The sequence below is a fragment of the Hydra viridissima genome, unplaced genomic scaffold, assembly GCF_058129835.1.
Source record: "Hydra viridissima isolate aposymbiotic clone 2 unplaced genomic scaffold, HvirCarnegie_v1 scaffold_11, whole genome shotgun sequence".
Taxonomy (NCBI): Eukaryota; Metazoa; Cnidaria; class Hydrozoa; order Anthoathecata; family Hydridae; genus Hydra; species Hydra viridissima.
The window spans coordinates 15,833,346-15,857,526 of record NW_028324310.1 but is presented as its reverse complement, the minus strand read 5'-3'; the positions used below and the strand labels follow the sequence as shown (position 1 = coordinate 15,857,526).

Sequence of the window (24,181 nt, the reverse complement as noted above, 5' to 3'; positions counted from 1 at the left end):
AATGCTTTGGTCCAATTTACCTCTTATTTAAAGTTTTTCATATAAGCAGTACTTTCATTTTGTCTAAATTACAGAAATTTGATCGTGACCGTGAAAATTCCCGTTATATGTGAATATTGGATTCCAAAAACAATGGTGAAATCCTGCATGCTGCAGATTAAGCAATTATTCATCAGTTACATCTCCAAATACTTTTAAATATTTGCTCTGAGAATAAGTAATTTGTGGGACCTCAAAAAAATAAATTATGTTAGTTACGTTTAAGTCCACTCTCCATAAAGTTTGCATCACATTATAACCATAATTTATCTTTCTAAAAAACTCAAGTAATCGTTATAAGGCTATTAACTGGTATTCAAGGTGGTCACATCATTTAATTATCAAACAATAAAAATTCGATTTAGGTTTATTTGAGAAGGATTAATTTTTTTTTCTTGAGCTCGTAAAAGTACATTGTATTGCTCATTGTACAAACTGTTTTCGTCATACCAGTATATCAAGTTTGGCGTACTTAGTCAGTTAAAAAGCAGATAATATTAAGTAAAACGCATGATAAAATGCACGAAGCGCTGAAGAGCTTTTATAGAGAAGGATGAACAGAAAACTGACGTAATAACTTACAATGAAGTGATTTCACGTTGTATAACTGCTGCCCATTAATAAATAAGAATGTCATTAATGTGTATTGTTAAGTCTATTTATTATTAAGATATTTTTTTAGGACTGAACACTTTGTAAATTAATCAAACTTTTTACCAGTTCGTACCCATTTCGAAACCGAAGGCCCTAATAACAAACGCTTGCTACAATTACAGTTTAATTCCGATAAGTCGAGCCTTTAAGGGACCAAGGAATTAGTTCGACGAAGCGAAGTTTTTTCAACAATTGAATTTTCAAGGGACTAAAGAAAACAGTTTAAGATATAAAAGTTCTAGATAACTCTGTATTGGTCTTAACGGGATGTAAAGGTGAGTTTCCACTCATCCGTTTTAGCTTCGGGAAAGGGAAAGGGATGGAAAAATTAATCACGTGAGCATGCACGATTCGTCATTTCAAAATTAAATTACAAACTGCGCGTGCTCACGTGATTAATTTTCCCATCCCTTTCCCTTTCCCGCAGCTAAAACGGATGAGTGGAAACTCACCTTTAGTTTATAATTGAAGCGACAGTAATCCTTCAGTTTTGAGACGAAAAATACCTTTTTTTAACTGGAATAAACTCTACGGAGGTGAAAATGAAAACATTTAATCTGAAAGTTACGTTACAAAACGTAAATGCAAACCAAAAACCAAGAGAAAAGCGTGATTCGAAAGAGGAAAAAAAAAATCAACTTTTTTATTTTTTCCTTTTTACGATATATACTTCATGTTTCCTTTATACTATATATCTCCTTTGTACTGTTATACATACTTTAGTTAATATATAAAAAAGTATGTATATATATTATATTTTACACTATATACATTATATATTAAAATTAATTTTATTAGTTTATTCTGCACTGAATAATTCGTTTTTATTAAGTGAATAGTCGCTCTTGATCAACATGTATTTGAAAAATAAAACGGCTCTTTCATAGCCACATAGCTTTTAAAATGATTAACAACAAAAATAAATAATAAAAAAAGTAAACAAAAATATTTAAAGAAAAAAGCAGTAACCAATTAACAGCTTTTAAATTATCTTTTTAAGTCTCCACGAACGAGAGCGCTAATAGCCAAATAATAAATTTTTTTTACTCTGTTAAGTGCAGGATTACCATAGAATATAAACTGAAGATCGCTTTCAAGGGTATTATTAGATACCAAAAAACTTAACAGAAGCATCAACTCAAACAAAATGCCGTGCTGTAAGCTCAGTCGAAAGGCTTCATTTATTTCAATGCTGACATTAACGATGTCATTTTTTATGGTGGAACTTGTTGTCGGTTATATGACTAAATCAATGGTATTGGTCGCTGATTCGTTTCAGATGTTATCAGACATTGTGTCAATGATTGTTGGCTTAGTTGCACTACACTGTTCCAAACGCAGTGAAACCACTAGCCGTTTTACATATGGTTGGGTTCGTGCTGAAATAATCGGAGCTTTGGTGAACTCTGTGTTTCTTTCTGCTCTTCGTTTCACCATTTTTATTGAATCACTTAGAAGATTTGCAGTTCCAGAACAAGTAGAGCAGCCAAAACTTGTTCTTATTGTTGGTGTAGTTGGCCTATCTTTAAATATAGTCGGGTTAATTCTTTTTCATCAGAAAGGTGAAGGACACGATCATTCAAACTCTAATGATTCAATTGAAGGGAGCCAAAACAATGAGGTTATAAATAATTTTGTAGCAGAAATGTCGCTAGCTAATAGCAGCGTTGCAATTGTTCTTAATGATGATAAAAAAAAACTCCGAAGAGCTTAAAGTTGTCAAAAAAAAAAAAATGATAAGAAAACATCAAAAGCATCTCGCTTAAACATGCGTGGAGTTTATTTAAGTATTCTTGGAGATGCTTTAGGCTCAGTGATTGCTGTGGTGACTGCCCTAATCATTATGTTTGTGAAAGCTACATGGACTTGCTATGTTGATCCTGCCATGACCATCTTAAGTGTGGTAAATATCCAAATATTTTTTTTACGTTCACTACAGACACGCACACACGCGCGCGCATACACAGACACATAGACATACACAAACACACAAATTTTGATGTTTGTAAAAAGTATTTTGATGTCATTAATGATATTACATTTTCAGATTATAATTTTGGCTTCATCACTTTCTCTCTTGAAAGAATCAATCATGATTCTTATGCAAACTGCTCCCAAAAATATTAGGGTAAAAGATATTGAAGTGCGTATTTTAGAACGATTGCCATGTGTCATTAGCATCCCCATGTTCCATATTTGGCAGTTAACTGGAGACAAAATAATTTCTTCTATTCATGTTGTGTGCAATACTTTTGATGACTATGTATCAATATGTAATCAGTTGAAAGAAATTCTACACAAAGAAGGTGAGTGTAATATTTAGGTAATAGTTTTTTCATTTGACTAGTTTTTACCAACATTCAATGCTGCTTACGCAAAGAGTTCAAAGAAGTACAAGTTTAAATTAAGCTAAAAGATTGAAATGGATAAGCAAGTTCATGGTTTTTTTTGGATAAGCAAGTTCATGGTTTTTGCGTTTTTTTTTCATTATTATTAATATTATTCCTAATTAGCTATTATTGGACCAATTTGGTTAACATTTGTAAATTTTTACTATCAATTTTGTTTTAGTTATTAATATTATTGCTGTTGCTGTTATTATTACTATTGTAATAAGGCCTACTGGTATTAATTGTTCTTGTTATTAATACTGTTGCTATTGGTTTTTTATTACCAATGCTCAGTGTTGAGTATTTTAAAAAGTATTTTAAATGAAAGTATTTAAAATACTATTTAAAATACTTTTGTATTATTTTTATTTTTATTTGAAATGGTTTTATTCATTAGTATTTTCAATTTTATTTCAAATACTTTTCAAGGCTATTTTTTATTTTGTTTAAAACACAAAATACAAAATACTTTTCCACCAACAGCAAATTGATTAAAACTTGGTTTCCAAAAGTTCTTTGGCTGGATTGAGCTGCCTTGGACCACCCTTGGTAATGGTAATTTGTTATTTAATTACTATATTAGAGGGAACCAATCTACCAAAAATTCAAAATGGACTGAAATTGTAGAAAACGACTGAAATTGTAGAAAATGAAAATGCTGAGAGTGAACAAGCCATCCCTGCCATACTTTGATGGAAAATTTTTCAAAATTATATCTAAAAGTAAAACTACAGGGGGTGTTAAAATTATTGCACAGTGTATGTTATGTGTTGGCAAAAAAACCTACAGTGGTTCACTGAAAGCAACTTCTAATTTTACTCAACATCTTCAGGTATGTATATAACTACAAAAACACTATATTATATTGCGCACTAAACAGTAAAAACGATAAACACATAAAGCAATGCTACAACATAACACAAATAAATGCAATAATCTCGGTTGATTGACTGTTGTTGTTGTTGTTGCAGAATGCTCATGGCAAAAAGCGAATCGAGGAATACAAGCAGCACAAGGTTTAAGTTGCAAAACAGCGTAAGCGCTCGGTAGCTGAGATGGAATCTGGAGTTGGAGGTGGACCTTCTGTCGAATCTGGTCCTGCTTCTAAGAAGTTGAAACAAATACATATTATGCCTCGAAATCAAACATCTATTTCACAGGATGAAGTTGACAAGCTTATTGCTGACTACGTTGTGAAGGAAATGCGCCCCTTGATCACAGTGGAAAAGCCGGCGTTTAAAAATTTGATCCACGGACTCAATCGCAATGTCAGTATACCTTGTCGCAAAACATTAGGCAAGCGATTAAACGCCCGTTTGCAAAAAATGCGTGATGATAAAAGAACAGTCTTCAGTAAAGTACCATTTGTTTGTACAACAGCTGACATTTGGTCAGTGAACCAAAAGAGCTACTTAAGAATGACAGCTCACTATATTGATATTAGTACTGAATGCTCAGTATCACGCATATCTGTTGCTCTTTCCTGTCAATGTTTTTTTGGAAGTCATACTTACGACTCAGTGGCTGCAATGATCTCAAAAATTCATAATGATTATGGGTTACACGGGGAAAAAATTACAGCAACAGTAACAGATAATGCCTCTAACTTCAGCAAAGCCTTCCGAGAATATTTTGTAGATACTAGCAGTACTGCATCTGGTTCAGGGATCTCTGCAACTGCTGAAGAACAAATTCAGGAAACAGGAACTGGTGATGATGATGAAGCAGAAAATTCCGACAATGATGTTGAAAAAGCGGACATGACTACAGTCCTAAATTTACCAGTTAGTGAAGACACGGATGATGATACTGAAGTTGTTCTGCCTCACCATGAAGCTTGAAATAGTCACTCTCTCAGCCTCACATCAACTACTGATGCAGATAAAGCATGTGATTCTGATGCTAATTTCAAACGTCTTTATCGAGCTGCATTGGCCAAGTGTACCAGCATTTGGAATTTGCTTCATAGAAGTTCCAAGGCATCGGATGCTGTGAAAAAAATTATCGCAAGGGCAATACTGATACCAGTCCCTATACGATGGAACTCCCGGCATGATGCATTGAAATGCATTCTCCAGTTGCAAGATAAGCTTGGAGAAATATGCGACGTTTTGAAGTTGCCAAAGTTCAAAAAGAAGGAGTTAGAATGTCTAGAAGTGTATGTAATGATAATGGCTCCTATTGCTGCTGCCATTGACAGGTTACAAAGTGACAATGTGTACTTTGGCGATGTATTTCCGACGCTGCACACTGTACAGCAGAAGTTGCAGGACCTGCAGCAGAAATCACTGAAGCATGCTAAGAAATTTGCAGAATCTATGCTTACAAGCTTGAAAACAAGACTTGAGGTTCATCTATCATTTTCTGAACATAATGCCAGCAGGATAGTTGCAGCAGTATCGCATCCCTACTTCAAAATGAGATGGGTTCCGGGTGATAAAAAAGATTTCTGTCGTGATCTCTTCGTTCGTGCAGCTAAGTCTCAGCAACAACAGTTGTTGGACAGAGCTAATACTATTTCTGACCCTGACCCACTTCCAGGTACTCAATCAGCTAGTGGCATTGGCATGAGTGATGATTTTTTCTCGTTTAGCGAAATTAACATTGCAGAACAAACCACAGTCAACAACGAATGTTTATCGTACTTAAGCGACTCTGGTACGGATTTTAAAATCTTGGCAAAATATGAAGTTATAAAACACGTATTTGTGAGGTACAATACGACCTTACCTTCATCCGCACCTGTTGAGCGGTTTTTTAGCACCGCTGAACAAATTCAGATGCCACGAAGGAACTGTCTTAGTGATGCAACACTCGAAAAACTGTTACTTTTAAAGGCCAATAAATATTGATTTAAAGGTTAAATTATGTCAATAAAGTTGTGATGTACGATTCGAGTCGCTACAATTCCAGTATTTTGTATTTTGTATTTAAAATAGTTTTATAATGTATTTTTATTTGAAATACTTTCCTTGTATTTTATTTTTATTTTCATTTCAAATACTTTTTAGGTAGACTTTTTTATTTTTATTTCAAATACTTTTAAAAAGTATTTTGCCCAGCACTGCCAATGCTGAACTTAATTAAGCAATTTATCGCCAATTAAGAAAAACCAATAATGCAATCCATTAATCAAGCGTATTATTTAAGTGGACTCTTGGCTAATAAACCTAATGCAACATCAACAATAATGCAACGTCAGCAATAATAGAAACCGACCAGCCTACTCATGCATACATATTTTCAAGACTAAATCGAGCATAAACAGCATAGATATAATGATCATATCATATATTTCAAATATGTAGTATTATGAAATAGATTTTTTAAAAATCTGAACACAAATGGAATACACAAAAGTAAATTGATTATCTTACATACATATATTTTCAAGGTTAAATAGTTCAAAATAAATATTGCAGGTTTGAAGTATATGACATAAATTTTACATGCTTCAAACATATGGTATTTATTTATTTTGAAGTTTGTGCCGCTACAAGTAACTATTACAACTATGGATTAGTCCCCATTCAATCTGGCTATAGTAACTTATTATTTACTTTGGCAAGGCGACCGATCTGGAAGTGGAACTATTTTTTTTATAATTTGGCTTTGTTTTGACTACAGTTTGTCTATATACTCTCATAGTTAACACTCTTTTCAATATCTTAAATTTTCAAAATTTAATTTTAGGAATTCATTCATCAACAATCCAGTTAGAGTTTTCCAAAAACCATGAAGATTCCTTTGAATGTCAAAAAGAACCAAATGATTCCACCTACTCTATATCCAAAGAGTCAAACGATGAAGAAAATAGAAAGGTTTTGTTAAATAGAGAAATAGTTCAGGAGTCTGCTGTGCTGCACATCCCAATTCTGTGATCCCAACTTTATTAATATACTAGCCAACATTAGATTTCTAGTTGGAGCGTTCCTCTATTATTGTTACTAGTATAATATTTATAAGTAAGAGTTTATTTTGTTATTAATTTATGTTTTTGGTAATTTTACTGCATCATAGAAGTTCTCCTAAGCTTTGCTGACGATATTTGTTGTTATATAATTTTAAACCGACAATTTTTTCCGATGTTTAATAAAATTTTAATACTAAATTGTTGATAAAAACTTTAGTATATATTTTAAAAAAAAAATTTTTATTAAGTTAATATTTTTATTAAAGTAGAATACAATTATGTAATTACAGATCTAGAAGATCTAGAAGATCTAGAAGATAACAGTGTTTTTTGAAATGGAAAAATAGCATTGGGGTTGTATAGAACCCTAACTGCTTATCACGAATATCTATCACATTTCACGAATATCTATCATATTTTAATTTTTTCATTATAATTCTTTCATTTGTGTGAAAACCTGTTATTTTTCAAACTTTTTTTACATTTGAAGCTTTCAACTATCATCGTTGAGAAATTTGACCACTGGGTTGAATTTTGTCTCAATTAAAAAATTCTGATTTAACATAGTCTTTGGGAAACAATTGAGTTTTAAATCAAAATCACGTGTTACATTAGAGCACTTTCAAAAAATAAATGTTTTATTTCATCTACTTTTATTTGTTAAAAGTTTGCAAAATGCGCTGATAAGTCCTTTGGAACTACACAGTTTTTGCAAATTTTAAAGAAAAAGTTTATAGAAAATTCAAAGTTTACAGAAAATCGCGACAAGTTTCAGTGTTAGCTGCGCTTGTCAGGAACATAAAGGAGCAAGATCAAAATAATTAATTAAAGTTTCTGAACCTATTATTTAAAAAATAAATGCTTTTGTTAATTTAAAATACGATCCTAATTTAGAAGTATATTCTACAATGATTTCGTCTTCTTGACAATTTATACACTTTATACAATATACATTGACAAGAAAAGAAAAAAATTTCAAAAAAATCAAAAAAATTGATCTTTGTTCTTATACTTGTCAAATTACTTTTTTTTAGGTGTTGGAAGACCTCGTAATTATAGTAAAAGTCAGGTAGTTGTAAACCTTACTGATTTAGCCTTTGGTATTGGTTCTTTACTGTCAGAATAGTTAGCTTCAAATATTTTTAAGATCAAAACGGGGAAAGAAAATTTAATACAAAAGGCAACATTCGATTTATCAACAGGTGGCAACCCAGGTCACACTACTGTAGGAGTTTCAGATTTAAAATCAGAAAGAACCAAATCTGCAAATGTGATGCGTTTTCAGATGCTGGTGAGTTTACAGACTGTTTTGGAGCTTTCCGATGCAGGAACTCAGGTGTTGGTTTCTTGTCTAAAGAGTTCATGTAGACCAAATTGCATCACCAAAAGTATATTTGGAAAAATTGAAGAGCTTTAGTCATGTTGAATTCTTTTATACTGCAGATCTAACTACGTTTAGAGGAAAAGCAAAGTCAAAAGTAGTTTTTTTATAAAAAAGATTTTAATTTCCTTTCATTTATAATATTATTTACAAAAATAGATTTTTTAATGCATATTATAAATAAAAGGAAACAAAGCCTTTATAAAGCATTTGTGAACTGGGTTTTTCTTTACATTCAGGGAAGTATCTCTTTTTATACTGTACAGGATTATTATCTTTAATTTTTCTAAAAGATTTTAGGTCATTTAGAAGACCTGATTACTGGGCGCAGAAATATAAAGATGATGGATACCCATCCACAAAAAGTGTCAAATTATCACAATGTAGTTAGTAAAAGAACTCTGAAAAATTTAATATTCATAAGATAGCTCCACCATAATTTTACTTGTTGATGGGAGCGGTTAAACGCAAAGTATTATTGTTCTGGTTTTAAAATTTAGTTGCCTTGTAATCATATTAATTTTCGAGGCTACCACGGAATTGAAAAGAATGGAAATAACTCCAATAAAATACTTGAAAAATAAGACTATCTCCAATAATCAGTAATACAGGAAATCCCAATATACCAACATCTGATATTAACGGTAATTAACTGTTTACGAGCTTTTATCAGTAAAAGATGTCGCTTTTGGAAAAGATTTGAAACCAAAATGTTAAACAACTATCAATAATTTTGCTGAGATTTTTAAATCCCTATAAAAGGAAGTCCATAGTTCAAACGTAGAAGAATAATCCTTGACAACAACATGGAAACTCCATCTGTCAAACACATTGTTCCGTTTACAAAACATTTTAACATGGGAGTGGAATATTTTGAAGAACAGGCTGGTGAGGCAGTACATGCTAAATTTAAAAATACCTGGAAAAGATATAAAGTCAGCACAAAACATATTAAATATGGAGAGAAATAAAAAAAAAACAAGAAAGAGTCAAATAATAAAATTATCCATGTCTTAACCTTTATTATAAAACATATGAGTAGAAAAGTGAGTTTGCTTTATACTTAGCAAGCGATTTTGATTTAAAATTTCATTGTTTATTACAATATGTTAGTAGAGATTTATTAATCAGAATTTTTACATGTTTAACCTGGGCGGTCAAATTTCCTAGCAGTTTTTAATTTGGTTCATTTTATTTGCAAACATATTTGCGTTACTTGTTGAAGACTGATTCGTGAAAACCTAAGAGAAGAAATAGCATAAGTCTTATGATTAGGAATAGTAAAAATGGGACAGATGTCTAGAGAAAATTAAAGTAAATGAAAAAGTCTCATTTTAAGCATTTAATCTATTTAAAAGTTATACTTCCAACTAATATACTATTTATAGAGTAGACTGTATTTAAGCAATCATGTGCAAAAAAAATATACATAAAATATATACACAAAGCATATACAAAATATGTATTTAAAAATAGTTATAGCCGAATAATTGTGTTAATGCTTACGAATAGGGGCGACTAAATGGGGAAAAAAAGAGAAAGAAAAATATTAATCCTTTGTTCCAATTACTAGTGTAGTGGTTAAAGTGACGTCAGCATCTTTTTGATTTTTGATTTGATTTTTTTCAACCAGATTACGCAACTGTTCGGTGTAATTCTAGCCTAATTCACAAATTTTTCCTCTGTATCAATATTCGTTTTAAAAATTGATACTCCTAAGCAGACTAAGTAACTTCTCGGTCGAATACTGATTCCTAATTCTCAATTTTCCAGCCAGTATCAGTATTCTTTTCAGACCCGACCATCTCTGTTAAACGATCGATTTGTTTTAGCCTAATCCTTAAGCTTCATCTTTGGGTAGATTTTCGTTCTGAAACTAACATTTCTAAGAGGACTTTGTAAGTGTTTGGTGTAATTCTGGCCTAATTCTAAAACTTCCACGCTGTGTAAATATTTATTTTAAGATTGACCATCTCTGTTAAGTGATCAAGTCATTCTAGCCTTATTTCTAAAGTTTTAGCCAGAACAACATTCCTTTTAAAATTGACATTAGGCGGACTAAGTAACTGCTCGGTATCATACAAGGCTAATTCTCAAAACTCTAGCCTGCGCCAATATTCCTTTTAGAATTGACCATCTCTGCAAAATGATAAATTAAATATAGTCTAATTCTCATACTTCTAACCTGTTGCAATATTTCTTTTTAAATTTACGTTTCTAAGTGCGTTAAACTCTATCTAACGTCAACACTAAAATCATCTGTTCGGTATATTCCTTGTATTTTCAAGATTGTTTAATTAGTTTATTGATGTTAATTAGGGTTTTCCGCTTTCCCGGTATTCCTGCATACTTCTTCTTTAAGTTATATTATCAATGCGAGTACATAAAGTTTGTTTCCGTACAAGTTTCTTGACATTCTTGTAATCATAAAACTTTATTGTTATAGTGCACAGTTAGTATGGGTAACGATAATGCCAACCTAGCTGACCCAAGAACGCCACTTATATGGGGTGATAGCATACACATCAAGGTACCCTGTGATGCAAAATTTGAAATCATTTTATTTTGTCCGCGGAAAATAACTTCGTTTAAATGTTCAAATTGAGTGAAATTTTGATTTCATAATGCGCTAATAAAAACACCTGTAGAATGAAAACCACTCTATATAATTTGATAAAATTCGGTGCAAATGTTGTCTACAGCAATACCAAGCTTTGAATAAAAGCTCAGTAATTTTAATATTCTGCAATATTAGAATGCTCATTTTCATATTGCAGAATATTAAAATTAATGTCACTATTGTTATTCTTATTTAATATTAAGCTAAAACATAACAAAATATGATTGGAAATATTGATAAAAAGTTTTTAGTTCATTTCTATTTTACTAGATAAGCGCAAAAGAAATATCAGGAAGCTTTATTGGGTTAAAATTCTCCGTAAAATCACTCCGTAAAATAATTTTTAAAAATATTTTTTAAATCACTCCGTAAAATAATTTTTAAAAAATCTGGTGTGACAACATTCGTATCATTTTTTTTTTTTTTCTTTGTCTAGTTTATAAGTGGTATTTTTTAACTCTTTCATCCAGAAACCAAAGGGAAATTTTAGGAAAATAATCTTCAAAATGAATCCCATATTTTCTATTATGTTCGATACCGGTCAAATCTAATGGAATATAAGTAAACTAAGATTCGAATTTTATTTTCGTGTTCAAAATGCCTGTACTCGTTGTAAGGATTGTTCTAATTGCTCAAATAACTTAAAACTCGATGAAACTTTTTTTAAATGAAGTTTCGTGAAAAATATATACTTAGGAATTTTTTTTTTACATGGCCATAAATAAAAGAAATTGAAATTTAAAAAAATGTTTTCGCATTTTCATCTTCTAAATAATTTATGCATAGCAAATAAGGTTTGGTTTAGATTTGATAAATTATGTATTTCACACTATGGGAGAGGAAAAAGTGTTAGAGTGTATCTTCTGTTTGAACTAAATGTTTTAAAAGTACGGAGAAACTGGAAACTTCATAGAAGCTAAAACAATAAAAATATTTCATCAATTTCTTAACAAAAAAAAAGAAAGATTAATTATTGTTCATATTGGATTTTGAAACCTGTTAACAGATGACTGTTCTTTTTGAAAAACATAAAAGTTAAAAGCAAATTATTTCTAATCTTATATGAAAGAGAAAAATGAAAATGTCATAAGAGTGTGCTTTCTCATGCAACAAAGCCAACCGATACCAATAAAGAAAGGTGTTACTGGTTTAGAAACAACAACAAATGAGCAGAATAAGACTTTAATGAAAGCCATTACTGCTTTATAAGAAAATGATAACACACCTCTTGCTTTTGGGTGATAAATCTTTGTTGAGTAAGAGAGCCCTCTTTTTAGTTTGGTCATTTGCAGCATCATATACCAAAAAGTTAGCATCTAATGATAGTGACAAAATTTTTGGTATTAGTGATATTGATGTTAAGTTATTTATAGGTCCCAGGACAAAAAGTTCTATAGAACTTATATAAACTTTTGAAACACATGGTCTATAGAAATTCTATAGAAATTCTGTAGAACTTCTGTAGAATGTCTATTAATTTCTATAGAACTTGCTATAAAACTTTTTTTTTATATTAATATACGTAAAAAAAAAAAAAAAAGTTCTATAGGAATTTCTATAGAAATTAGCAGAGATTTAATACAAATTCAATAGAACCCTATAGAATTTCTATAGGCCATATGTTTCAAAAGTTTATAGAAGTTCTATAAAACTTTTTTTTTCTGAGGTGACACTGAAGTTGGTTTTTACAATCAAAATATTACAATAAGGGATAAGGAGTATGAAACATTTTAATTTTAAGTTTTTTCGAATTCTTCATAATCCTAATAATATCTTAACAATCCTTACTTATTGTGTTAAGGTAAAAAAAAACGATGAAAAAGCTCTCTTTTAAACTAATCCGTTCAATTGTGAAACAGTAGCTAAGTAATATTTACAGGATTTTAAACAAACTTTTTTTGAATTTTCATGGTATCCAATTTTTATTTCTAATGCTGAAATTTACTTTCCTCCAGGTTTTTTATGTTCTTAGAGAGGTTCAAAAACAATTTGCATCTATTCCCTATAAAGTCTTATTTCTTAAGAATCTCAATATGACTGTTCGCTTATACAAGCGTCATTCTCCCCTAGAAAATCTTCCTTAGCGAATTAGAAAGCATTTTTTTCGATAAGAGAAGCGGCGTCTCCAATAGAAAGAAGTGGCGTCTCCAATAGAAAGAAGCGGTTGCACCAAGGAAGATCAGCTTGATTAAAACGAGATTGAATTAAACGAGCAGCATCCTCATACTCACATAAGCGCCATCTAGCATCACTACAGAAGCGAGACGTTTATATGACCTAGATATACAGTTATTCACGAAAGTTCAAACGATTGCAGAATTTTTATCAAGTATGTTTAGTTTTCGTTTAACAAAAAAAAACTGTAAAATGAAATCAAATTAATTTTTTTTTATTAAAGAAAAAGTAATTAGCTTTAAAATGAATATGAACATGTTATAAAAATTTTAACATTTAAATAGAAAAAAACAATTATAAAAAATCATATAGAAAAAATAAGAAGCACAAATGTTTAAACGAATTGCAACATTCAAACATGTTTTGAATTCATTTGCAACATGTTAACCTGCAAAACCACAACTACCCAAGAACTTAATAAAAATGCGTTTTCGTGATCGAGAGCAACTGCGGATTTGACCTGGTAGCCATTAATTGGCTCAGATAGTAGGTCGATGGAGACTGCAGTGAGTACCAGGTTGGCTGATCGTTCAAGACAAGGTCCACAAGTGCTTGTACAATATGGAGCTAGTATTTGCGAAACCGCGGGCGCTAGTGAGAATGCAAAAGGTATTATCTCTATAATTGACAGAATAGAGTTTAAGGGCTATAATCCAATTGTAAATCTGTTTACAAGTAGGCTAAGAGACTCGCCTGATGACTTTGATAGAATCATGCGTGATACAAATGTATCGTTTTGTATACGCATACGTATACACACATTTTAACCTCCACTACACTCTGTTGCGTAAGAACTTCTGTTGGCCTCAGAAAGTTTGCTTTGCACTTCGTTCTGATGAGGCTCAAAAACAAAAGTTTGTCGCTGGCCTTTGATGCTTTGCATCTGGACTTACTATTTTAGTATTGAATATGGTGTTTGCAATTTTTGTTCAATTGAGAACCCGTCATTAAAATGAAAAGCAAATCATTTTTATATACCAGCTGTAAAATCCAAAAGTGGATTTACCGGACGTAACTGATCGTCCAAATGTTCAGCCTACTGCTTCTCATTTACATCTGAAGGTGACAGTGACAAGAATTTTTTTTATGAAGAAATAAATTCCCAAAGTTTTGAATGGTCTTTGGAATTATTCAACAGTTTTTGTATGGAAATAGACCTCAGCAAATTAATGTCCTAGAAATGTCTCGCCAAAAAGACCTAGACTTCAAGAATAAGCGTTATTGTTTTATATGATATAATATATAGGCTTGATGGGGTTCCTTGACGTCCGTTACACAAGTAGTGGTTGATGCCTGTTTTATGATTCTTCGACAACAAGTCTTTAAGCTGCCCTAACCCTAACCCTTATGTACAAAAACAATGTACTTCCACCAACACCAATTGCGTATACAAATGTTAAAGAGGATTGGTCTTCTATTGTTACTAGACACGTCCTTGGAAAGAACGTAACGGAAACCTGGAAACAAAAAGTAGACTGAATAATGTCTAGCTTTCAAGCTATAAGTTGTCCAACTGTAAGCAATAAAATGCATCTACTATGTGAGCATGTTTCTGTGTAAATGAAAATAATGATTTATTTTCATTTACACAGAAACATGCTCACATAGTAGATGCATTTTATTGCTTACAGACTCATAAAACTCCATTTTAGACTCATAAACCTCCAACACTCTAAGGAATGACGTAAAGTTTCAAAGAGAAATTTTTAATGTAAAAAATAACTTTATTTAGAAACAAGAATAGTTAGATTTTTGAAGAAAGAACACCCAATATCATGTAATTTTTGAAGAAAGGGCGCCCAATACAATCTATTTTTTAAAACAATTTACATATCTGTTAGGTTTTTAACCTTGTGGAAAAAAATGTCTCAGAGATAAATATTAACAATTTCAAATTGGAAAATTTAGATATATTGGACTTGTTGAATTTGGCGGACAATTATCTACGTAAAATTGTAAACTATTATTAACATGAAACTTTGTAACATAAAGTTTCATTTTAACTAATGTGATAATTTAGGATAAACTTACCTAATACTTTTGGCTTTCTTGATTAACATTGTCTATTAATTAACTGATGATGTTCTTTTTATTACACTCAATATAAAACTGGGGCTTGGTAATCAAGAATCTCTTCTTCAAACAAATGGCAACTGTCAGCGATATAAAGCAGTTATAAATCAAAATATAATCAGCAAATTTATTGTTATTGGTTTTTCTATAATGTTGCTTGCTTTAGGAGATATCTACAATGTTAAAATATATGGTCAAACCTGTTTTACATTTTTTAAACGAGAAAGGAGTTTAATTGATTCTGACTTCTGCTAATCAGTATCAATAAACCAACTTTTGTTTGTTACAATATTACAAAACAAAGATTCATTCAAATAGGAACTATTATTTGTAATAATGCCGTATTCTAAAACGCAAACTTCACCTGAACCTATTTTTAGGAGGTGCTTTAAAAACTTTAAAAAAGATGAATTTATCCAAGATATTTCAAATGTTGAATGGGATGACTTTGTAAAAGAAGAAAATGATGTCAATTATTCCATTAAAAAGTTATTCGAAATTTGTGATTGTATTTTGAACAAACATGCCCCTTACAAAAAATTGACAAAAGATCAAGTAACTAGTGATAATAAACCTTGATTAACGAAAGGCATTCTTAAGTCAATAAAAATATTTAAAATCAAAAGACTGTAGAAAGAAAAACTTACTTTTTATAAAGTTTTAACAAATTCGTAATAGTATATGCAATCTTCTGAAGTTTAGCAAAAAGGAGTATTACACAAACTTTTTTAATCACAATATTAACAATATAAAAACACTTGGAATAGTATAAAAGAGTTGATAAATGTAAAACCAAATAAAAGTTACTCCCCGACAAGCATACTGATCAACAACAAATGCGAAACTAATCCTAAAGTAATCTCTAATCATTTTAACAATATCTTTACTACGATTGCTTCAAAATTATCCAACGGAATTCCAAATTCTAAATTTGATTCAACCTTCAAAAGTATCTGACCAATCCTAATAGCAACTCTTTTTATGTGCAACCAATAACTGAAAAGGAAACCCTCAGCTATGTGAGTTCCACTATCGTAGAAGGGAAGAGTGTTGGACCGAACAGCCTTCCAACAAAACTTCTTAAACTTGTGTCATAAATTCTATGCGAACCACTAAGTATCATCTTAAATAATTCATCTTGCAAAGGAATATTTCCTGATGTCTTCAAGCTTGCCCATGTTATTCCAGTCCACAAATAAGGATCTATGGTTGACTGCACCAACTATCGTCCGACTTCTCTTCTTTCTAATTTAAGCAAAATTTTTGAAAAGTTATGCATAATAAATAAACGACTTCCAAAGCCAAAATCAATGCTTATGTAAACACCAGTTTGGATTTCGTAAAAAGCATTCTACATCTCACGCTCTTATAGAAATTACACAAAGTATAAGAGTTGCTCTTGATAATGGAAATTTTGCCTGTGGGGTTTTTATTGATTTACAAAAAGCTTTTGACACCGTAGACCATAACATTATGGTGTAGGCGGCATACCCTTGCAATGGTTTAAATCATACCTTTCCAATCGTCGACAGTTCGTTACTTTAAATGGCACCTTCTCAGACATTAAAAGCGTTTGCAATGGTATTCCTCAGAGATCCACATTAGGTCCACTCCTCTTTACTATTTACATCAATGATCTTAATCTTTCTATCAAACATTCAAATACGTATTATTTTGCTGATGATACATATCTTCAATTAATGACAAACTCCCTCAAAAAACTAAATAAATATATTAATGAGGATATGGCCAGTCTTGTTCAATGAACAAGACTGAGATAATAAAATCTCATTGAATACTAAAAAAAACAGAAAAAGTAATATTTTAGACGCAACATACTAACTTTTCTAAAAAAACTAACAAGAAACTTTCAAAATACTTGAACTTTAGGGATAAGTGGCCAAAAGCTGCCTTTGTCTAGTAACATAACTTGTCTCGGTGTTGTGATAGATGAGAAACTTTCATTTGAAACACATATAAATAACCTTACTCTCAAATTAAACCGTTCCAACGGCATGTTAGCAAAAATTCGACAGAACGTTAATTTTGAAACATTACTATCTATATATCACTCAGTTTTTGGTTCACATTTACAATATGCATGCCAAGTTTGGGGACAATCTTAAACCGTCTCTCTTTCTAAAATCGTTTCGCTTCAAAATAGAGCAACACGAATAATTCATTTCTGCCCAAGAAACTTTCCTACTGACATCCTGTCTCTTACATCCAAAGTTCTTCAATTCTATGATTTAATCCAGTTTCTAAATTGTTCATTTGTTTGGGATCAACAACACGGTCTCCTTCCTTCCATTTCGTAACTACTTCCATTTCGTAACTACTTTAATAGTAGGACAACGTGTGGGCATAACCATAATCAGTCACTTTTAACAACTTAACCATCCTACAAAAATCGACAGCTAAACATGGAATAAATTCCATTACATATCAGTGTATCCGTTCTTGGAATACTCTTCCGTACACCCTAAAAACAGATTTTATCCTTAGATCCAAGAATCTGTTCTTAAAGTCACTCCATCATTTTTACCTAAAATGTTACGTTTAACTTTATTCTTTACCTCTTTAACTGTTTTCTTTATGTTTATGTACATTTTATAATTTCTTATTTGTGTATATGTGTATATATGTATGTATATGTGAATACATTATAATAACTATTTGACCTATATTTTAACTCTTTTAAAAGTCTATTTTACAAGTGTTACTTATGAATTTTTGTAAAGTTCTACTTTTACTATATGTCTAGTTTATTTCTTATGTTTTTCTCTTGTCTTTTCTTTATCTTATTTAGGTCATTGCGTTTTATTAGTGAATTACTATTTGCAATGACCTGTGTTTTTTGTAACATCCTTAATACGAAATATATTGATATTGAACTTACTAAATAAAAATGACTCAAATTTTGTCATGTTGTTTTCGTGTTATTATTACTACTTTTATTTTTTTTTCATTAAAAAGTGTAGGCTTCTAGAAAAAGCGGACATATAAAGTATCGAAACTAAAATAAAATGTTTGAGATTAGTTTTTTAAAAAGAAACCTATTTTACATTTTATAATTGATTATAATGATTAATTTACAATTGAGGATAATAATCTGAGATAAGGTTTTAAATAAAAGTCATTATATAGAAAAAATATATTTTTTACAAGAGTTTATTCAACATCAAGACTTTCTTTAGAGTTTCATTCAGTAAGAAATTGATGAATTCTTGTAAATGGGTGTTATTGTTACGTATTTATTTGATTCTATAGATATTTTAAAAACTGACAGCTATAATTTGTCATAAGTTAAAAGATTTTTTTAATTTAAAATTTAAGTTAAAAAGGTTTTTTTAAAATTTAAATTGAAATTAATTTAAAAGGGAGAAAATTCTATTCAATAACATGAGTTTTTTGAGTTTAATTTAAATGAAAATGTTTTCATGTAAATAAATTTCTCATCAAGAGGTAGAAATAAAATCAATATTTTTTTAAAAAAGGTTTTAAAGGTTTCAATTATTGTACTTTTTGCATGTTAAAAACTCAGATTCTAAAATAGTTATTTGCCTAGAGATTAAGGAATTTTCCTTTGCTCTTTGGTTGAAAAATAAGAAAAAACAATTTGAAGAAAGAGTCACACAAAGGTTCTTCATAGACACCTTTATGTGATGCTTTCTCCAAATTGCTTTTTCTTATTTCTCTTCTTTACAGTATGGTCGATTCAGCCTGCAAGTAAATATTACACAAGTCTATTCTAATAAAATTAAAGCAGCCCCAATGTAGCTATGCTACAACCACGAAAATCTCTCTGCAAGCTGCACGTTGTTCCTGAGTCTCAGGTCGTTGGTACTTTAACAGCTGATAAACACCAATATTTTTTCTAAGTAAAATGAGTTTTAACTGTATTTGAAACAAAATTTTCACGGTTTTTCTTTGAGGTGATAACTTAGACATCCGTATCTGTTATTGGCCGCTTCGTTATTTTTTTTATTAGTCTAATAATAATAAAAAGATGCCTATCAAACGTGGTTTTTTTTTAATGATGTGAAAAGGTGATAACTCTCAAGTGAGGATTCTCCCTAAAAAAAATGTGCTTAAACATTCTTCGCTTTTTTCTACAGGATCTTTTTTAAAGTAAATTCTCCTTTTTCCCAGACTGTTCAAACCTTTATGGAACTCAAAAACGAGCGATTTTTCCCAGACTGTTCAAACCTTTATGGAACTCAAAAACGAGCAATTAAAAACAAAAAAGTTTTTCAAAAAGTATTTTAACGAGTAATTTATTTGATAAAAATAATTATAAGAATATTTACATTTTCCTACAGATTACAGTAACAAAAAGATTTATTTAAAGTAGTGTTGTGAGGCAGATAACGCCATATCCTCAGTAGGAAGATTGAAAGTTTCATCGTCTTTACCAGTAAGCCAGTACGTTGTCATTAATCCGCGTCCTTTCACTTGTCGTTCGCCACGACAAAAAAATTGAAAGCCTTTAAGCGTTTGTAAGATTTTGTAGGTATCTTCTGAAAGATGAATCTTCAAAGCAAATCCACCACTCTCCATGCGAGAGGCAGTGTTGACTGTATCACCAAACAAACAGTACCTTGGCATCTTAATCCCCACAACTCCAGCAACAACAGGTCCTAGCATTACAAGAAAAAATGAAATTAACTTGAATGTCAGTTAGAATCAACAGTAGGTAAATACTTAAATAAGCGAATGATATTAACAGTCATATAAATCAGATTATTGAAGACATAAAAACTGTTTATAAAATATTTTATTATAAAATATATTAGTATTACAGCAAAATATTGAACTTGAATAAAAATTTTGTGAGACAGTAAAACAAAATTTCATTGAATGATATTTATGATATTGAAATAAAACTCAATTAACTTTTTTAACCTTCGACAAACTAACATTTTGTAGCTTGTCTTGTTCAAGTTTTTCCAAATTATCATGATTATCGCATGATCAGCTTCATGATTATCAAAAAAACCATCATGATCATCATCATCATCATCAACACCATCATCATGATCATTGATCATCATCATGATCATTGATCATCATCATGATCATTGATCATCATCATGATCATTGATCATCATCATGATCTTTGATCATCATCATGATCATCATCATGATCATCATCATCATCATCGTCACCATCATGATCATCATCATCATCATCATCATCATCATCATCATCATCATCATCATCATCATCATCATCATAAAATTCCAATCAGTTTTCAGCAATATGATCAGATATACCTGAGTGCATGCCTATTCGAAGTTGTACTTGCGATCCTGTCAGATGTCTGTATCCTATTCCATTGAGAGACGATAATAAATGTAAAGACATATTTGCAATTTTGGCTGCATGCTGATCTCCGTTTCGAACTGGCAAACCCGATACAACCATGTCTAAAATAAAATTATATAGAGATAAAAAACGGTATTTGAAATAAACTAATAATAGTCACTAACAGAAAATTTTAAAAAAGTGAAAAACTTCGCGTTAAAGAATTTCTTTATTAAAACTTACAACAACTTTAGACTTACAGCAATCTCCTATTGTTTCAACTTTATAGCAATCAAATGACTCGATAATGTCATCCATGACGGAGTAAAGGTCATTTAGCAAATCAACTATTTCATAAGGAGTACAAGACGAGCACATTTTTCCAAATCCAACCACATCACTGAAATAAACTGTAACACAACTAAAATATTCCGGCTTCGGATTATTTCCAGACTTTAACTCTTCTGCAATTAATGGAGGCAACATTTTTGTGAGCAGCAAATCAGATTTATCCTTTTGTTCTTTTAAATCCTTCGTTCGTTCGGCTACAATTGCTTCCAAACTATTTGTATACTGCTCCATAAGAACAATCAGATTGTCCATCAGCTCACCACGATGAGGGGATATTGTGTTGAGCTGTTGCAAGATTTTACTAAACGTCGGTCGACAATTAGGATCATGATTCCAACAATTTTTCAAAAGATTTTTGTACGCCTTCGCTTGAACTTCACCTTCAGGTAAATCAGAGTCTTCTACACGAGGTCTCAAAACTTTTATCGATATGCCTTCAGAATCTCTGCAGTCAACAGTAACAACATTGTTTGGTAGGGTTATTAGTCTTCCTACCATTTGAACAATCTTTTCAATTTTTATATGGTCTAACTCCTGAAAGGGCTGTCGTCTTGTACACATTTCAACCATAATCATAGCCATACTGAACAAAATTATGATTGCATCACTCAATAAAATGTCATTAACTCATTTCAAAACTTTACAATGTTTGGGGTGTCGTTAAAAAACATTAAGGCATATCAGCAAATTTTTTAAACAAAAGAAATATTAAATTCGTAGCAATTATAGGTCATTAAAACTATTAGTGATTATAAATGTTTTCATGGCCTACTATACCCTCCTGAGACTCAGCCATTCAAATTTTTTCTCTGTGGGGGATATGACATCCAGCCCTATATTTTAATCATTACATTTCAATATAAGTTAGGCCCACTGTGTTGTAAAGAGAATATCCTGGGCTTTTTACTGATTTCAAATTTATGTAGGTGTGGCTAACAGAGTACATGCACTCTCCTTTTCAAAATGCCGGAAATCCCCGCGTCTACATTTTATGGCAGCAGGGTACGTAAGTGATAAAGATTCTGTCAAAAATCATTTACGTTGCTAAAAATTACATTTCCTCTTCAGGATGAAAGTCTTAACTATTAGTTTGTGAAATTTTAAAAAATGTAAAATGTTGTTAACCATGAAAAAGTTTTATCCAGTGTTCTTTGTAGGGGACAGTCGAACTTGCTTGAGGTAGTTGTGAGTTGAGTGAGGCAGAAAGAATTCTATTAAGAATTGTGGAAGGACATAGAGCTGTCAGAAGATGATAATGAGGAAGGTCAGACTGAAAGTTTAGAGAAAGACGTAATAGCCTTTGAAGCACCAGAAGTGAAGACACCCGGAAGCCAATATGGATAAAAAGCAGTATATTATGACAGTCATTAATGACCTTGATAAGAAGTCAAAGTTATTAATGACTTTGATGTCTCTGAGGAAGAGAAAAAGAAAGACATCCTCTGGATGATAAGGCCTGCCTTCTACAGGGTGCAACAAGGTTATCTGAACCTGCTAAGACCAAAGTTGACATGAGTAGGTGAGCAGGTGATTCCCTTCACAAGCTGGTGTTCTATTCGGCAGGTTATACCACGCAAACCAAATTCCACTAGACTAAAGAGTTGTGTGCTTGCTAGTCCCACTGGTCTGGTGGTGGATTTTTAGGTCTATAAACGCAAGAAAGCATTCACTGATCTACAGCTCAGAATTAAAGAGAATGCAATTGCTCAAACTGCACAGTCTCTTTAAAAAAAGAACATTTGTTCCTTGACAGGTATTTTACCTTCATCAAAGTGTTAGACATGCCAAAAACAAATGGTCTTCTGGCAACAGAAACAATCAGAGAAGTGTAATATTCCTGTGCTCAGACCAAGCACAACAAAATGCCAAGCACAACAAAAACAAGGGTAAAATTGACTTGTGTGACTGCATGATAAACTTCTTCCCAATGTCAAGCTGCACTAAAAAATGGACCATTCGAACTGTTGTGCATTTTTTTGACCTTCTAGCCACAAACAACTGGACTTATTAAAGGCCAAACCACCAGGTATCAGGGAAACCAGAGAGAAAGAAGTTGAAATATATTGTTTTCAAGTTGCTCCTGGCTGAAGAACTGATTTCTCAGGCTCAGGGTGGTTCAGGTTAGTAGGTTGATAAGGTGGCAATTGATCATCATGAATAAAAGATTAACGATGACGGCAATTACATTCCAACTACTAAGAGGAGCCATATTGAACCCAATGATGACATCAAAAAACATGGGGAACTCCATCTGACAAAGATGGTAGAGGCAGCAACTCAACACAGTGCAAGAGACAGGGATGCAGTGGCAAAACTTTGTTAAGTACATCAAATGTAATATGTTTTTGTGTGTCCAAAAAGAAAAATTGTTGTACCACACATGATCTAGTATTACTGCTGCGTTTTGTAAAAGTATTTTGATGTTTGAAATTTTGTATTTTGTTGTTCAATGTTTGTGCGTGTTTTAAAAATGTAACTAGATGAACAACTACAAAACCAACTTTTTTTAACTCTTCTAAATGTTTATGAATTAAAAAAAGAATTCTTCTGCTTTAAGTGTTTGTAAAATAAAAAGGAATGGAACTTATCAGTTTAAAATGCTCATTAAGAAAAGAAACTTTTTACATTAAGCAAGATCCAATCATCAGTGTAAGAGACATTTGGTAAATTTTAAATAAAAAATATTTATGAGAAAAAAGGTTGCAATATGTTTCTTTCAACCTTAGCACTTAAACTTTTTTTCTTCCAACTCTCAGGAGGATACAACTCAACTTCAAATAGGCTGGTTAAACAAGCAGGTTAAACAAGCAGGTTATATAGTTTATTATGAGGTTTTTTAAAAAACACTAGTTTGATAATGATGCCTATGGCACCATCATTAAACTTACGCCATGAGGTCATGGGCTTTTTTTAAATTCAAGCAAAAGAGCAAAAATTTAGTAATTAACATTTGTTTTTTTTTTTTGTTTTTTTTCTTTTTTGAATAACAGACATAAAAATAAATATACCTGTAAACATCTCCTTTGATACTACCATATCCAACATGATTAGGATGCGAGACACCTGAGTTGATAATTTCTGGTGCAGTCCAGAGTAAGTTGCTTAGAAATAGTAACACAAAATATTTTAAAACCTTAAAAATTCCTGTTAAAACTTATTCATCGAGTTAAAATAAAAAGTTAAATAGTTTCCTTTGCAATTTGCATTCTCTCTATGAAACGTATATTGAATTAGTTTATCATGAGATTAACAAACAGTAATATAATAGCATCAGGAA

General features: G+C 31.3%; 2 protein-coding genes and 1 pseudogene across 4 annotated transcripts in view; 2 read left to right on the top strand and 1 right to left on the bottom strand.

Moving 5' to 3' along the window:
• Window positions 1–1,734: 1,734 nt before the first annotated feature.
• LOC149882430 (uncharacterized) lies at window positions 1,735–9,536 on the top strand (annotated as a pseudogene). The gene is made up of 3 exons (XR_016444847.1): window positions 1,735–2,596; window positions 2,741–2,999; window positions 6,777–9,536. The product of XR_016444847.1 is annotated as an uncharacterized LOC149882430 (transcript).
• On the top strand, window positions 3,012–6,049 carry LOC149882431 (uncharacterized). The gene is made up of 2 exons (XM_090066194.1): window positions 3,012–3,915; window positions 4,055–6,049. Exon 2 carries the CDS (start codon window positions 4,139–4,141, stop codon window positions 4,922–4,924), a length of 786 nt encoding a protein of 261 aa, XP_089922320.1. The 5' UTR covers window positions 3,012–3,915; window positions 4,055–4,138; the 3' UTR covers window positions 4,925–6,049.
• Window positions 9,537–19,494: 9,958 nt separating the features above from the next.
• Window positions 19,495–24,181, bottom strand: part of LOC145191813 (uncharacterized) — a 37,038-nt gene continuing 32,351 nt past the window's right edge. For both annotated transcript variants that reach the window (XM_090066189.1, XM_090066190.1), the window contains exons 27-30: window positions 23,913–24,005; window positions 20,814–21,487; window positions 20,523–20,675; window positions 19,495–19,885 (exon numbers count right to left, since the gene is read on the bottom strand). In XM_090066189.1, coding sequence (XP_089922315.1) covers window positions 19,587–19,885; window positions 20,523–20,675; window positions 20,814–21,487; window positions 23,913–24,005 — 1,219 coding nt within the window. In that variant the 3' untranslated portion in view covers window positions 19,495–19,586. The remainder of the gene's footprint in view (window positions 19,886–20,522; window positions 20,676–20,813; window positions 21,488–23,912; window positions 24,006–24,181) is intronic.